This window comes from Acipenser ruthenus, chromosome 2, assembly GCF_902713425.1.
Source record: "Acipenser ruthenus chromosome 2, fAciRut3.2 maternal haplotype, whole genome shotgun sequence".
NCBI lineage: Eukaryota > Metazoa > Chordata > Actinopteri > Acipenseriformes > Acipenseridae > Acipenser > Acipenser ruthenus.
This window is the reverse complement of record NC_081190.1, coordinates 106,954,547-106,971,793: the sequence shown is the minus strand read 5'-3', so window position 1 is coordinate 106,971,793 and position 17,247 is coordinate 106,954,547. Positions and strand designations below refer to the sequence as shown.

The following is a 17,247-nucleotide window of genomic DNA, read 5'->3' as shown; positions in this document are numbered from 1 at the left end:
GTTAACACTTTATATATTCCTTGGATTTTGTCGTAAAACTTTTTTTTGTGTGTGTAAAACAATTAGCTTTCATGCTGGAAACGGACGTCTGATTGTTGCAAGTTCAGCACAAAAACATACAGTACACAGTACATAGGCTGCATAGTCGTCGTCCCCACCCCCACCCCCCACCCCCATATATAGTTCAAGGCGTGCATACAGCAGGTAAACTATGTGCTCTAATATATAGTTGTAAAAGTCTTTTGTCTAATTTATTTTCTTAGCAAAATTAACATCCACGCTCGCATGATGGTCTGAATAAAATTGCGAAACATTTCCTATGTTTATAGTGCACTGCAATGTTGTTTTGAAGGAGACGTTTGGCTTGAATAAGATGAAACATAATATTATGTTCTAATAGTTATCAGTGTTTTCAGTACTACAGTATCAGAAGTACTTTGCCAGAAATGCTTTTTTTCATCAGCTCAACTTCAAATTAATTCTATAAAATAATGATTCTCTCTCTCATATATATATATATATATATATATATATATATATATATATATATATATATATATATATATATATATATGACAAAATTCAAAATTTGTGAAATTTAACAGCTTTGTTACCTTTACACACAAACTGTATTCCTCAATGTAACACATTACTCTGTTCATGTTAATATTTTTTTATAGTGTAGATGAATCAATCAGGCTAGTCTAGTTTAGCATTACAACAATTCCTTTTATGTGTTTTTTTGTAGGCAGCAAGTAGGGAAGTTCCAGCAGCAACTAGTACACAAACTAGCAGTGGTAGTTTTAAGCAACAGACCACCATCCAGAAGGCACTGGAGAGAGGAAAAAAGTATGATCCAAAGTCAAAAGAAGCACAAGAATTAAACCGTGCAGTGGCTGAGTTTATTTGCTTGGACCAGGTTCCTATCTACACAGTCTCAAAAAGTGGTTTCAAAAATATGTTATCAAAGCTGAACTACAAGTATGAGATACCAAGCCAGAAATATTTTATGGAAACTGAAATTCCCAAGCTGTACACAGAAACCAAAGAAATCATGCTTAAAATTATGAGTGGAAACACTGCTGCTTACTCATGTACTACTGACCTGTGGTCTAGCCGCAATATGGATACCTACATGGCAGTGACAGTCCAGTACATTTCAGGTGATTGGGAGATGTGCTCTTATTGCCTTTCTTGTGTTGGGATGTTTAAAAACCACACATCTGAAGAGCTGATTGAAGCTTTCACTGAAGTTTTGTCTGAATGGAATTTGGACATTGCAAAAATGTCAGCTGTTACTACTGACAATGCAAGTAATAACAAAAAGGCATTTGATTCAAATACCTGGGTACCTTGCTTTGGGCACAATCTGAATCTTGCCATTCACAGGGCACGTGATTTAGATCAAGTATCAGCAGCCCTTTCACAACTTCGTAAAACCATATCTGCTTTTACCAGGTCTTGCAAACGTAAAACTGCTCTCCTTAACAAACAAAATAATCTAGGTTTGCCAAAGCACCAGCTTATCCACGATCAACCTACAAGATGGAATTCCACATATGATATGGTCGAAAGGTTCATGGAGCAGCAGCAAGCAATTTCAGCTCTTCTTGCTGAAGATCGAAAAAGCTGGCACTTGATGCCCAGGAATTCTGACGTCAGTTTCTTGTAGACTTTATTGGGGGTCATGAGTCCTCTTTCTGACTTAACTGATGCTCTAAGTGGAGAAAAGCAAACCACTATTTCTTCTGTCCTCCCAGTTCTGTGGAAGATTTATACTTCACTTTCTGTTATTGACACAGACCGAAATCTTGCCAAAGAAATGAAAGAAGCCATTGTGGCAGATCTGAAGAAGCGCTATGAGAGTGAACCACTTCAAACAGTTCTTAACTGTGCAACATACTTGGATCCTCGTTTTAAGAACACATTTGTCCTGGACACAGAAAGGGTTAAAAGAGAGCTTTTAAGACAAGTGCAAGCCACAGGTTACCCAAGTGCAAGAAGTGTTTCAGGACAACAGTCAAGTCAGGAGAATCTTGAGAACTCTGACAGCCTAGCAGAACCAGACAGTAAGAAAAAAAAACATGACCTTAAAGATTTGCTTTCCAGCATAAAGACTCAAAAGAAGATGAGAAACACTTCAGAAACAAGTCATGCCAGCAGCACTGCAAGATCTGCTACAGAACAATTAGAAAATGAGTTTGCTTTCTATGAGAAATGTGAGGAAATAGAAGCTCATGAAGATCCACTTTATTGGTGGAAACTTAAGTCCACCACATTCCCTATGCTTGCTGGTTTTGCAAAAAGGTTTCTTTGCATTGCAGCATCCAGTTGCTCTTCTGAACGAGTGTTCAGCACATCTGGATTTATTTGCAGTCCAAGACGAAACCGTCTCACCCACGAGCACATTAACATGCTTGTTTTTCTGGCTAAGAATTTGCCACTTGTGAAAAATTGCTAAAGTGTGTTGCAAGAGACAGCCTTGTTGTAAAGTCTGATAAAGAATTAGCCTCTTGTAAAAAATCACAAAAGTGTTCTGTAGTACTAGTGTGCTACAAGAAAGAGTCTTGTTTTGTTAGAAATTTAAATTCTGGCAAAGAATTTGCCACTTGTAAAAAAAATTGTTAAAGTATGCTGCAAGAGACAGCCTTGTTGTAAATTCTGGTAAAAATGAGCCTCTTGTGCTACAAGACAGTCTTGTTTTGATAAAAACAGTTTCATTTGTTCATTCCTTAGAGCACTTCTAAGACACCCCTGTATATAAACATCTGACCTAGTAATAAAAAGCTTTGAGAAAAGTATTTGTGTTATTTTGTTTTACAGTACTGTACGTTTTGAAACACCAGTGGCACTGGGTGTTTTTCTTTACACTCATCCCTGCATTAACAGTTCTCTTTTTATATAAGAAATACAGAAAATAATGTCTCTTATACTAAGCTTTCTTTACAGTTGTATTTAATAGTCGGTGGCAATGACTTTGATTACACTATTTTCTGTATTTCTTATATAAAAAGAGAACTTGTTTCAACAGAAAATAAAATTAAAAAGCAAGCATTCCACCACGCTGTAGCATTAAGTGTGTTTTAGCCTCTACCACACTTTGTACTTGCGAACATTTTTATTTGACAGCCATTTAACATGTAATGGACAGAAAATTCAAAGAATCGTGATAATATCGAATATCGTGATCTTATGCAGGGTATCGTATCGAGGTAGCCTAAATCAGGTATCGCAGAACACTACTGCAGATTCAAAATAAATAAAATATTCAAACTGAAAAAACTGTGCTCGCAGAGCAAAATAAATATTTTTAAATAAAACAAAATCATGACCACAAAAATAAACAAACCCAGGTCAGGCTGAGCAATAGCCTTCACTGTTCCTTGGGTTATTTTTTTAGTTTAGTTTTTCTCTCACTCCTCGCTCGCTCTCTACGCTCTAACATCCACCACAAGTGCAGAAAGCTGCAGGTCTATATATCGTGGCCGAGGGGCCACAATCTGCACGAGTTTTATTTAATACCCATCCACGCTACCAAACAAATACAAAACAAATACAATAACAAAACAAAACACGGCTACGCCGTCACAAATAAATCGTAATACAACAATAATCTGCACAGGGGCGGAGGGGGAGACCCCATTCTAAAAATAAATACATACATTTACACAGCAGGGCTCTATATCGCTCTGCTACTTATCCCCCCCCCCACCCCACCCCCCCTTGTGCAATGCACACTTGGCCCCAGCGGCCACCTCCCCCCTCAGTCTCAAAGTCCCGGAAGAGGGAGCTGTTTCTGGGGGTGGCCATGGTGGAATGTCCACCGTCCCCCACTTCTTCGTGGCTAGCAGCTCCCTCTTCCGGGGATCCCGCCACACACTATCCGGCAGCCAAAATGCTGTGGGGGGAGTGGGTCTCCTGACCTAACCCCCCTTTCTTCCTGGCCGGCAGCTCCCCTTTTTGGGGCTCCGGCCACACGATCTCCAGGCGCGAAAGTGCGGCTGGGTAGCTGGTCTCCTAACCTCCCCCCCCCCCTTCTTCGTGGCCGGCAGCTCCCCTTCATGGGGCTCCAGCCACATTATTTCATGCCGCATGGCAGGACTGGTAGCGACCCCAGGCAAAGCAGAGCCCCCGGCGACCCCAGGTGACGGCAGTGGACCCTCGGGAGGGGACGGCAGCAGCAGCAGAACCTTGGGAGGCGACGGCAGCAGCAACAGACCCTCCGGAGGCGAACTCAGGAGGGGAGCCCCTGGCCATGGAGGCGGCAGCCTGGGCTCCACTTCGTACCCTGTAACTGTTGCGGAGCAACAGGCAGCCCCAGGCGATCCAGACGTGGCATCCCTGAGTGGTGCAAGGCAGGCATCCTTGGGCGGTGCGAGGCAGGCATCCTCGGGCGGTGGCGAACTGGCATACGACAGGGCGGCAGCGGTCCCTCAGGAGGCGACGGTGGCAGCGGTGGTGCTGGGGTTGGCCCTCTTCTCAGCCACTGCGACCCAGTGGTTTTCCCCCTTGCCCTGCTTAGCAGCCTATGCAAGGGCGGCTGCGGACCGCCAGCATCTTTTCCCAGTCCGTCTTGTCTTGAAGGGAGAGGCAGCTCCTGATCCTCTCCCTCGGGTGGTGGTGGTGGTGGAGGCAGAGGCAGCTCCTGCTGCTCTGCTCCTGGCAAAGGTGGCAGGGGCTCCTCTCCTTCTGGCTGCGAAGGCGGCAGGGGTTCCTCCCCTTCTGGCTGCAGCGGGGAAACCAGCTGGCATGCTCCATCTGCTGGTGGAGACGGGACAAGCAGGTACTCTCCCTCTGCTGGTGGCGGTGGTGGAGACAGAGGCAGCTCCTGCTACTCTGCTCCTGTCGTCGGAGGTGGTGGAGGCGGGACCAGCAGGCACTCTCCCTCTGTTGGTGGGAATGGGCGCAGCAGGCACCCCTCTGATAGGAGAGGGCAGTTGACTGGGGAATGCCCCTGCTCACCGCAGATGGGGCATCAGCAGTCATGCAGGACTGCCGGGAGGATGGCATCCCAGCTGCTCTCCCGCTTTGTGGCCGTGGCTGGTAGCTCCCGCTTCTGGGGTCTCCCCCGGGGTACCTGGTCCTGGCTCGCTTGTGCAGCCCACTCCTCTCCCTGGTATTGGGTGGGGCAGATGGCCACGGTGTGCCCAAACTCCCCACAACCAGGGCACCACTCCTCTACCATGTAGATAGGGCCGACGTCCCCTGGTGGCAGCTGTTGCTGTTGCTGCTGCTTTTGCTGCTTTCTGCAGCTCTTCCTTCCCATCCTCCTTCCTCACTCCACACATATTAATAAAAATGGGAAAAAAACAAAAAAAACTGCAGTACCCTCTTCTGCCTGAGTCCAGGAGGCGCTGGTGATCCCACTCTGACACAATGCGTGACAGGGTGGCTGGGCGGTGACGTCAGGACAGAATGCATTTAGTCATTGCCAATTAGTTTTTATTACTTTCTCCCCAATTTGAAATACCTAGTTATTTTTAGGCTCAGCTCACCGCTACTACCTCTGCGCTGACTCGGAAGGGTCGAATACGAACACACGCTGTCCTCCGAAGCGTGTGCCATCAGCCGCCCGCTTCTTTATACTCTGCAGACTCACCGTGCAGCCGCCTCAGAGCTACAGTTTCAGAGGACAACGCAGCTCTGGGCAGCTTACAGGCAAGCCCGCAGGCGCCCAGCCAGACTACAGGGGTCGCTGGTGCGTGGTGAGCCGAGGACACCCTGGCCGACCTAACCCTCCCTCCCCCCGGGCGACACTCGGCCAATTGAGCGCCGCCCCCTGGGAGCTCCCATCCACGGTCGGCTGTGGAATAGCCTGGACTCGAACCGGCGACATCTAGGCTATAGAGCGCATCCTGCACTCTAGCGAGTGATTTTATCATGAATACAAAAATAAACAAACCAAGGTCAGGCTGAGCAATAGCCTTCACTGTTCCTTGGGTTATTTTTTTAGTTTTGTTTTTCTCTAGCTCCTCTTGCTCGCTCTCTACGCTCTTAAGACACACCACAAGTGCAGAAAGCTGCAGGTCTATATATCATGGCCGAGGGGTTTAACTAGCTGGCAATTATTCTGTTACCCCTCGGCCACAATCTGCATGAGTTTTTTTAAATTACTGTGGATGGGATCCACGCTACCAAACAAATACAATAACAAAACAAAACACGGCTAGGCCGTCACAAATAAATCATAATACAAACAAACACAAAACAATAATCTGCACAGGGGCGGAGGGTAAGACCCCGTTCTAAAAATAAATACATACATTTACACAGCAGGGCTCTCTACCACCCTGCTACAATAATGATCACAATAACAGGCATGCTCCATGTCCTGGTGGAGACGGGACCAGCAGGTACTCTCCCTCTGCTGGTGGCGGTGGTGGAGACAGAGGCAGCTCCTGCTGCTCTGCTCTTGTCATTGGCGGTGGTGGAGGCGGGACCAGCAGGCACTCTCCCTCTGCTGGTGGGAATGGGCGCAGCAGGCACAGCCTGTTGTGATTATTATTGTTAATGTTATTCTGCTGGAGATAGAGCAGTGGTTTATTATGTATCGTGCGTGTTGCTGAACATAGCGATAGTCATTGCAATCTGAGTGAAGTATCCATTGTGAAAATAAATATTTACATCTGTCAAATCAGTTCTGGTCACCTTGTTACAAAAAGGATATTGCTGCTCTGGAAAGAGTGCAAAGAAGAGCGACCAGAATTATCCCAGGTTTAAAAGGCATGTCGCAGGCAGACAGACTAAAGGAACTGAATCTATTCAGTCTTGAACAAAGAAGACTATGCGGTGATCTGATTCAAGCATTCAAAATTCTGAAAGCTATTGACAGTGTCGACCCAGGGGACTTTTTCAATCAGGAAAAAAAAACAAGGACCAGGGGTCATAAATGGAGATAAGATAAAGGGGCATTCAGAACAGAAAATAGGAGGCACTTTTTTACACAGAGAATTGTGAGGGTCTGGAACCAACTCCCCAGTAATGTTGTTGAAGCTGACACCCTGGGATCCTTCAAGAAGCTGCTTGATGAGATTCTGGGATCAATAAGCTACTAACAACCAAACGAGCAAGATGGGCCGAATGGGGCCTCCTCTCGTTTTGTAAACTTTCTTATGTTCTTATGTTTTTATATTCTTTCTTTTCCTTAGACTACGGTGGCTCCACTGTATTGAACGTTGGTTGTGGACATAGTAAGCATTGGTTTTCATGCAAAGGGAACAATTGTCAAAAGATTGGTATGCTAAATGTTGTTATAATATTTCCAGTTGGATAATTCCTCCAGATTTTATAAAGTTTGAAATACTGACGGTATTTAGATCCGCCTCTGTTTAGATTGTTAAAATAGCATGTGGCTTTCAATTTGCTACAAAACAACAGTTGGACTTCAGATCTCTCCTCACTGTCTCTCTATCAGCTCCGTGGCAGCTGTTTTATGTTGTGACTCAGCTTTAATTAATATATTATTTAGCTGCCTTACAGAAGATCATCTATAACTTCTTGGTAAAAATATAAAGACAAGTGTTCTGCCAAGTCCTGTTTCAGTGGCTGCAGGTACTTCTCATTTTTTAAGTGTTTTGGAATAGAAAAATATTGAAATATGAGCTTGGCTTGGCTTAATAAGACACTGGGGAATGCTTTTCATTTTGTATATTAAAAACAGATTAAGGCAACTACACATTCAGAAAGTATGTTGATTAATTACTCAGCAGTTTCTGGCACAGCTGGCATTACTTGTTTTACAACCCAAGCTCAGTAGTGAAGGCAGAATTGAGGGCGCAACAGATAGACAATTACCTAACAAGTTAAGTGCCACAAAAACGCATTTAATTGGGCAAATAATGACTAATTTGAATGTAGTGTTAAACATACATACATTTTTAAGACATCATATATTAGGTTAGGTACAATTCCCTCTACAAACAAAAATAAATAATGCTAACAAAAATACATATGTTTATGTTTTGTCTTCAGACAGACACAGCATTAAGAGGTTACACAACATTATTGGGTCATTCTAGCTCAAGTGGACCTTTCGTTAATGGGTGGATTCTTCTTATTATTAGAAAACCATTGAAACATGCTTTAGAATGATACTAACATTCATGTTAGTATCTTTCTGCATGAGGTTTATGTATTATTAACCACAAATTGAGGAAATTCCTCCCCAGAACTTGGTCTAGAATGACCCTATAATAGTTTAGCTTAATGAATCAGGTTGTCTTTTGTCTATAACATAAAGTCAATTGTATATGGTATATATGTCAAAATGATTTGTTTTCAATATGTAAATCAAGTACCTGTTCTTTACCATAACAGAAGAATGTGGACAGGGGTATGTAGACAAGCTTTGTTGTTTTCTAGATGCCAATAACTCCACCCCCACCTGAGACAACATTGTTCATGTATTTCATAGAATAACTTTCCCTGTTGTCTGTGCATTTAAGCGATCATTTGTTTTACATGTGGCGTATGAGGAGATAAACATTCTGAATTCCAATAAACGAGGAGGCCTGCCAAGTCGTTTATTTTATTATTTGGAGTGTTAACCTCTGAATTCACTGCATTGCTATTTTATATGCCAATTTCTCGTATACCTAAATAAATCTAGACATTTGACACCTTTTTTTACTTTTCTTTCTTCTGAAGTAGTCTGTGCTGTTCCCGTAATGATGGAATGTTTTTATTTCAGCTTAAACTAGTTCAGTTTCATACACTACAGAAATTAAAAGCTGTAGTGTATCGTGACATATCCTACTGTGCAACAACAGAGAGATCTGATTGTGACAGTGTATAATTTACAATACACACTCACAGGCAAATGGATTTTGTCACTTTTATCAGTTTAAAAGTATACAGTTGCTTTTCTTTTTATTTTGTTTTAAATTGAATGACCTGTTTTGATCAGTGAAGTCATGTCGTATACTTAAATATGCAAAAAATGTTTTAACCTTGTTTAGTTCCAGACCTCAACATAATTTACCAAGCTTTGGATCAAGCCCTTAGTAGTTGAAATACAAAAGAAAAGAAGATTCGTACATTGGAAAATTAAGATCTAAACTAAATAATCATTAGTAATATGAGATTTTACAAAAAATGTAAGAACGCAGCTATTATGCAATTAATGCAGCACATGGAGTGCATTTCAGTTTGCAGTTAACTTTTTAGTAATCTCATAGATTTAATGAGTATTTATAATCTGTACAATACTAAACATGCCTTATCTTATGTATTTGCATATTATAGTTCTTTGAGTAAAACATTTGAAAAACAGTTGTAAATGTTTCACACATTTGTTGCACAATTACGATATTGAAGTTGTGTTTCTACAGCTGCTAGTAGCTTGCATTTCATTCTGAAAGCATGGATTGGATTATAGGTCAGTTCTGTCTAGCTGGGTTTGGAGTGTGCTTTACTGCTACCCTTTAATCCTGCCAGTGTTTCCACAATAGGTGATTTACATCACTAAATACAGAAATTTCATCATAATAGAACTTTGAACAACTCCTATTCTATGCAGCTGCCATTTTCTTTGTTTTTTAAAGAAGAAACCTTGTACAACTTTATTGAATACAAAACCTAACAACTAAGTCTTAAAACCCAGCAGTAACACATTTTTATGCATATGTTTGAGAATAATTAGTCCCTCGTCAGCCATAACAACACATCTGGAATTTCAATGTTATTCCAAGACACTGGTTAGTTTCCAGATGTAATTTGTGAGAACTGTTGAGAGAAAAAAACTTCTCTCACACACTTATTTTTGTAACACATTTTGGACATTCTCTATTAACAAATTGGTTTGTCTTAATTGGGACAAAATGTAAAACTGGGTTTCAGATGCTGTTGAATTTCCTATGTTGGCCATTCTTGTCTAAAATCAAAGGTTGCGCTATAACAGCATTAAGCTGCTCTGCCCAGTGTGAAAACACAGGATGCCAAAAGAACCTTGGATATCAAAATGTTGGAAAGTATGGCATATGTACAGCTATGGCCAAAAGTTTTGCGTCATCTAGAATTTAGGATTGCGACATAATTAAAAAATATAACAATTCAGAGCTTTTATGTAACAATTTAATCAAAGAAACTACAAAATGATATCGCAAAAGTCTATATATTAGATTTTGAAATGTCACACTTTTCAATTTCTGTCAGTTTTTTGTTAAGTACAGTATATGGAAAACTACAAAGCGGTATGTAATTCAATATGCTAAAGTAACATTATTCAGCAGGTTCCACTTGACTTTATGAAGCAAAATGAGTTAATTCTATACGGTAATGCAAAACTTTTGGTCATAGCTGTACAGTAACATCAGCCACTGAATATTTGTTATAATAAACCCACATGCAGTACACTGTTTATAGTTACTCCATTAGTTCTGCTTTCCACATTGCTTTGTACTTAAACCTGATCATAACATTTATTTTAATGTTGTCAACCAGTAGTTTGTCAGAGAGTCAGTTTTTCACGCATAATCTTCTGAAAGAGCATCAAAGTAGTTTGTATCTGCATAAAGTAAAAACCCAGAGAACAAACTGTCAGCCCAGTTTGGGTCAGAAAACAGGCCGTTCTGATCAGTGAAAAAGATTTCCAGCCAGACTTCATCTTCTGGATTCAAGTACATAACTGTAGATCCAGAAGCAACATCGTGGTTCCCTGTATTGGCGTCAAAAGTCTTTATGCGGAATTGGCCATTGTGTACTAGTCCAATTGCCAGGTGTTTGTTGGCCAGTGTGATGTCATAGGAAAAGTAGTAAATACCCGGGTAGGCACAGATGAACTTCCCAGTGGTGGGGTTGTAGTGTTCTCCCTCATTGAAAAGGACTTTGTTGAATACTATGGGAGATTTTTCTTCGGGGTAGCTGGTGGTGATACCGACTGTAAAGGCTGATTTGGGCACCAGGCTGCCACACTTGCAGAGTCCTGGTTTTCCTGGCAGCCCTCGTTGTCCCTTGTCTCCTTTCTCCCCAGGAGGACCATCTGGGCCTAGCATTCCTTTGACGCCTGCAAATCCATCAGGTCCGTTCTTGCCTGTTAGCCCTCTGTCTCCCTTTTCTCCAATTTTTCCAACAGGACCTGACTTCCCTCTTAGACCTAAAAAAGAGTCATCTGTTTAAACAACCATGACCTTGGAAGACAGTGTCAGACTTACCAACAATTTGAGATTGTATTTATTACTGGAGGTAGATACAGCTAGCTCTTGATCTGTTAACAGCAAAGGAAGGGGTGTTGCTTCATGTTTGCAAAAACCGCTGGAGACATGCAGCCTTTGGAACTCCCTTTCAATAGCTGTGTCTCCTTTCTTGTATGAATCACATGTGTATTTGATTTTTCTCATGATTCGCTGAAAACTAGAGAATTCTGCAACTTGGTTGATTTTTAAGAATTGCCTGTTATAATAAATATGTACTGTCATGAAGTGCCTTAAAGAATCTGAGATATGCACAGTGAAACAGCATTGTGTACAACATAAGACTTAATAAATATAATCAATGTATTTGCTTGTTTTTCATACATTTCCCTAAACTCCAGCTGTTATCCTTAAGGTAATTGTAGCTAACAAATTAGTTCCCTCAGTTTTCTCTGCCCTGCACATCCATTCATTCTGTATGTCTCAAATGTGCAGTTTTGAAGAAACACGTTCAAGCAAACAATCATTTAGATTTTTAGCTGATACTACACAAGGTTGAAGAAAGGTTAAATAGCCATGATTTTAGACTGTCTTGTACTTCTGGGTCATTTCAGCTGGAGGGTGAAATTGTCCCAACCCCTTCATGGCTTCTTTCCTGTTAATAACCAATCAGCTGCTTCCCCTATTGACTGACATGTTTTCCACCAGTAACATGCTTGAACCCAGAAGACACTGCTGGGGTGAAATGACCAAGGAGCTAAAGCAGTAACAAGCAAACTGAGAGCTGTCTTTTAACCTAGTACCAGTTGTCTGTTTTAAAATGAAAATATATGTTTGCTATAACATGTGTTTCTTTCAAAACTGCACATTTGAGACCTAGCTACAATTACTCTAAGCGCCTATAGAGCAGTGTTGTAATGCGGATACCTGTGTCTCCTTTTTCTCCTTTCTCTCCCTTCCTTCCATCTCTTCCATCTCGTCCTGGCAGCCCAATGCGCCCATGTGCTCCAGATGCTCCATTGGGTCCTGGTTGCCCCGGAGGACCGGGCAACCCAGGTATACTGCAGATATACTGGGAGGCATGTCCTTTGAATTTGTTATTCAGCAGCTGTCCACTTATGCAGTACATCAAGCTTACAATACAAATCACTATTAACATTTTGGAATCTAAAAGAGAAGAAAAAATGCTGCATTTAGAAAGATTATTGCATAAGTTCAATACAGCAGCTGCCAAATCTACTACTGCTAATATCTTATAAAACATTCAAGCTGGCAAGTTTGTATTTTCAGGGTTGTGGAAGCACTGTATGCATACAGGAATCTAACAGCACCCTTTACTTTGACTGACATGTTGTACTTTTTGGTTTCCCAATGATAAAGACCTAACGTTTTGAGATGTTGCTTTTACAGGTGTATTCTGTGATATCTAGTACGGGTTCAATTTTGGGTGCCGTTCAAGAAAATTGACAGTTCCCTGACAGTTTTTTTGCGAAGCTGCTGCAGATACAATGTAAAAGCATTAAAACTCAGAAACCATATCAAGATTACTGCAAATTGTTAATCAGATATAGTCTGTCACTAGCATGAAGTACAAGACAAGAACAACTCTTGCTCACGTTTATTAAACACAAAAACAAAATAAACAAACAAAAACCTAACTCCCCTCGGAGTCCTAACTAAATTTTTTTTTTTTTCTCAACTGAAGGGTTGGGACGATTAAGCCGTTTTCCCAACAAAACCACCTAATAGTCCTCTGATGGAGCTTCAAGCTCCCTTTTTATGTTATGTGGCTGTTACCACTTAGCACCAGTTACCTCCTTTGAGACCAGCCACATTCTCACATGTATTTTGGCAGGCTGGGGATTAACCCCATCCCTGCCAACCACCACCAATATACACACATTATGTACAGGCAGGGATCTGCCCTGCCACACTATTCACACCAAATTGTCAGTGGCCACATTTTCTGTGAAATAAGAAAAACACAGTGAGTTGTGGGTTGGCAAACCATGTTTTTTCTGATGATTCATTGTGCTCCTCCAAGGGCTGTCTGGGTATGGTCCTGAGATCAATTTGCTAGTAGTAACTTGATGGGCATCAATGGGCTACTGTACTGTTAAAATACAGTGTAGGTAAAGTAAATGCTATTGAACTCTAACATGTGTGTGTCCCAGTTTATACTGTTCCTTAAGAAATGAACATGTCTAAATCATATTGCTTGCTATTCAGTTGTACAGTAATGTTTCAGTTTACCATTCGTATGCTTCAAATTTACCATGCGTATCATGCTTCTTCCACACTTCACCATATTTCTATGTGTAGTACCACATTTCCCTTGACCATGAATTGATTTCATTATAATTTTTCTACAATTTAATATACCTTTTACCATACATGCCAACAGTCCATATATGGTTGGGACGCTCCCGATTTCCTAGCAAATAACCCGCAATGCATGGGAAGGAAATTTCCGATATTTATCCTTGGAGGTTTTTCACAGCTCTATGGCGTTTGTTCTTGCACCCGTACTGTTTTGTTTTTCTCTCTCTTTAGCAGATGCTGACCCTTATGCACGGCACTGCCTGGCTGGAATTGTGTTCACATGACCAGATCTCAGTTTATTGACATATGTCATATCCAGTCATATTGCAGAAGCATATTGTTTCCTCACTGCTGCTGCAATGTTTGATGTGTATAATTTAGAGTAAAATGTGGGAGCCAGTGGAATGTGAAGAACTGAAGTTAACATACAGTATTATTAATGTAATGTCCCATTAGATTTTATAATTCATTTTTACATATTTGTGTTCCTTGTAAAATATAATATTCTGTTGTACTTGTAACAGAGCTTGAAGATGAAATTTAGTATCTGCTAAGTCATAATAGGGAGCGGCCCATTGGTCCCAGTGAGTGACATACAGTTTTGGCAAGCATGTTTCTCCTCACATGACTGTTTTTAGATAAAGTGTGCTCACTTAAACTGTGGAGGAACTCAGTAAAGTGATGTATGTTTTAGTGTAAAATGGAACACGATTATGCGAACGATAAAATGATAAACACCTGAGTCATGTCATATTTATCCCAATAGGGAAATAGTCACCTATGGGGATCCTGAACTGTTAAAGAATGCTCTGTGCAAACTGCTCACCTAGAACCATCAACTATCCTCTGTCAGCACTCAGCATTGAACCAGGCTGCAGTAGGAACAGTTACAAAAAAATAATTAAATAACATAGGGCATTTGTGCATTCCTTGTACTGCGAAGCTAATAACATTAAATGGTAGGCTTCCAGCTTCACACAGATGCCAAAGCAAGGCTTGGTTTAAAACAAAGAACTTCTAACCCATTACTAGAAAGGCACGTGCAACGTAATGTGAAAGGAAAGTACGTTGCATGGCAGGAAGAGGAATTGTTGCCAATGATAAATCCTTGTGCTTGTGTCCTTTGACTAGGCCCCACTTTATTGCCAAGGAATATTAAACATTTTGTGAAGGGTCCAGCAGAGCACATGGCTTGTGTGTTTCCCCATTGATATAATGTTGTGTTTGAAATATCTCTGGAAATCATTGAATGAATATCATTCAGACTGAAGCAAATATGGACATTTAAAAGGAGTCAATTATAGCAACCTTGCTCGGTAGTTTTCAGGGTCTGAACTCATACCTGGCTGCAAAGCAACACTGTCTGATAAAAATACAGTATTGCTGGTCTAGTGTTGAAGGTTTCTGTGATTTTCAGCTACTGTAGCATGTCTGTTGATTGATTATCACAATATATTGCATACATATTACATATAAATTTGACTTTCCAAATGTTGTTTGATTTAAATACATTCATGAGCTCATTCTATTCACATGCATGCTAGACGTCTGCATAAGCTAGACGTTATTATAAGTGCATCGGTCATAAAATATTAAATATTAAAGGCAAACTTAACACCTGAGTTTGGGCTGAAGAGTGACTTTAAGACTTGGGTTTAAGTACCGTTGTTTTACTGCTGTGATTTCACCTTTTTTTTCTACTTTCAGAAATAAAATGGGTCTAATTCACTTACAGATTGCTGCTGTAGACTTTTAACATTTTTTTAACATGTATTTTACGCGACCCAGCCAAAGTAATGGAAGGGATTCTACTTCTCCTGCACCATCCTGGTAAGAAGGGGCTTGTTGAGAAGTATATTAAAATGATCAGGTGCCAGCAATCTGATCAATCAAGCTCTGCATGGAACATACCCAATAACAGGAGCTACCCAATAGAAACTTGATGCGAGCTTGTAGATCTCCAATTGGTAACCTAACTAATGTAGGAAAAGCCCTTATAAAAGTTTACCACAGTATTTTGAACTTTTCCCGTGGTTATATTAGGCATTTACTACAGTTTACCATGTTTTGAAATATTTTTTTTTTAATATGCTTCCCCATACCTCTCTGGGCTTTACAGTGCTTACCTCTGTTTTCACTTTGCATTATTGCACTTTGCTATGCTTTTGCTATACTAAACTTTTATAACAGAGATCAAGGCAACCATGTGCTAGACCCTACACCCCCCACCACCCGCTCTACACGGCAAACAGGAAAAAAGGGATCACGGACTGCACCCCCCACCGTCCCCCCAGCCGCCCCCAAAAGTTTCAAAAGTTGGCAGGTATGTATTAGACATAAACACTTGCATTAATTATGTTACAGTAAATTAAGTATGAGACAATGCAACAATAATTAGCCTAAAATAAAATGAATCATAAGATAGCCTAACAGCTGCAGCAAGTGGTCCCCAGGCCACTGTGCAACAAAAGACAATGACTGAGAACTGCTTGAGCTGTAAGAAGCTCTTTATTATTAGATATAAACACTGCCATTTATTATATCACTGTAAAGTAATTATGAGAAAATAAATCAATAATTATAAAGAAAATGAATAATACAACTGTGAAAACATAATATAACAGCGGCAGCGAGTGGTCCGTATGGTCCTGACCACTTTGATGGCGTGGTCTCAGTGGTCTGAGTAGTCCCATGGAGTGGTCCCAGTGGTCCGGACCACAGGCCACAGAATGCTACAACCACTTCTTTATAATATGTGAAGTAGGAGTGCCTGAGAAGTTAAAGTGTTTTAACAAGCAATAGAAAAGACTAGAAAAAATATTTTGTCATATATGTATGTCAAAACCTTAAACAATAACTACTGGCAACTGATAAAAAAAACCAAACTTAAACAAACAAAAGGATATTTTCACAACAACCTTTCTCACAGGACGACAAGTTGTCAATCCAAAGTAGACATGAGCACTACAACTAACATACAGTCTTTTAAATAAAATAGAAATCATTTAAACAGCAATACACCCTACAGTCTGTCTATACATTGACAGAATGACATGAATTTCAAGCAGCGTAATTAACCGCAATGGTAGAATAAAACTTTCAATTTCATACTTTTACCTAAAGTCAGGCAATACCACCCCTGTAACTAAAATAATCATATATATATATATATATATATATATATATATATATATATATATATATATATATACAATGCTCTATGTATACAAAAAGTTACAGAGTGCACGATTAAAATATCTCATTATACTGACCATGTTTAATTGTTAGGTTCACTGTTATCAAAAAAAAATATCCATACCTCTTGCTTTAAAACACACAGCAGAAATAAAATGTGCCCTGTCCGAATTGGAGATGATTCAAAGCAGCTCAAATCCACAATAATTTGCACCAAAAATGATGTACCTTCTTGCCTTTGAACAGAGATGTTGAGAGTCTTAACTGAAATCATAGCCTCTTCTAATGGTCACAGGGAACATCTGTGAAAATGAGCTCAGCTCTAGTACAAGTGCTGGAATTCCGTGCTTTCTCTGCATCTCATGTTGTAATAAGTTTCCCAGTTCAATGATCTCCAACTCCTATTCTTCTCCTGCCAAAATCCCTAATGCAAAACAACTGTTCACTTGGGCAGCATGTTTCTCTCATTTTTTTTTTCTACATTGCTTGTAGGAAGGTGAACTGCAATAAAACAGCTACAGGCCTCACCAACCCACCCAATTAATGTCATTTGTTCAGATTATTGAGAATTGTCAGTATATTTTATGCTGTATGAATACGC

The 17,247-nt window shown here is 40.5% G+C and overlaps 1 protein-coding gene across 1 annotated transcript; it reads right to left on the bottom strand.

The window, feature by feature from the left end:
* Positions 1-7,818: 7,818 nt before the first annotated feature.
* On the bottom strand, positions 7,819-16,958 carry LOC117408507 (complement C1q tumor necrosis factor-related protein 7-like). Its single transcript, XM_034013543.3, has 3 exons — positions 16,771-16,958; positions 12,057-12,296; positions 7,819-11,092 (listed from the first exon to the last, which is right to left on the bottom strand). The coding sequence occupies exons 2-3, from the start codon at positions 12,286-12,288 to the stop codon at positions 10,464-10,466; spliced, it is 861 nt and encodes a 286-aa protein (XP_033869434.1). The 5' UTR covers positions 12,289-12,296; positions 16,771-16,958; the 3' UTR covers positions 7,819-10,463.
* Between the last annotated feature and the right edge of the window lie 289 nt (positions 16,959-17,247).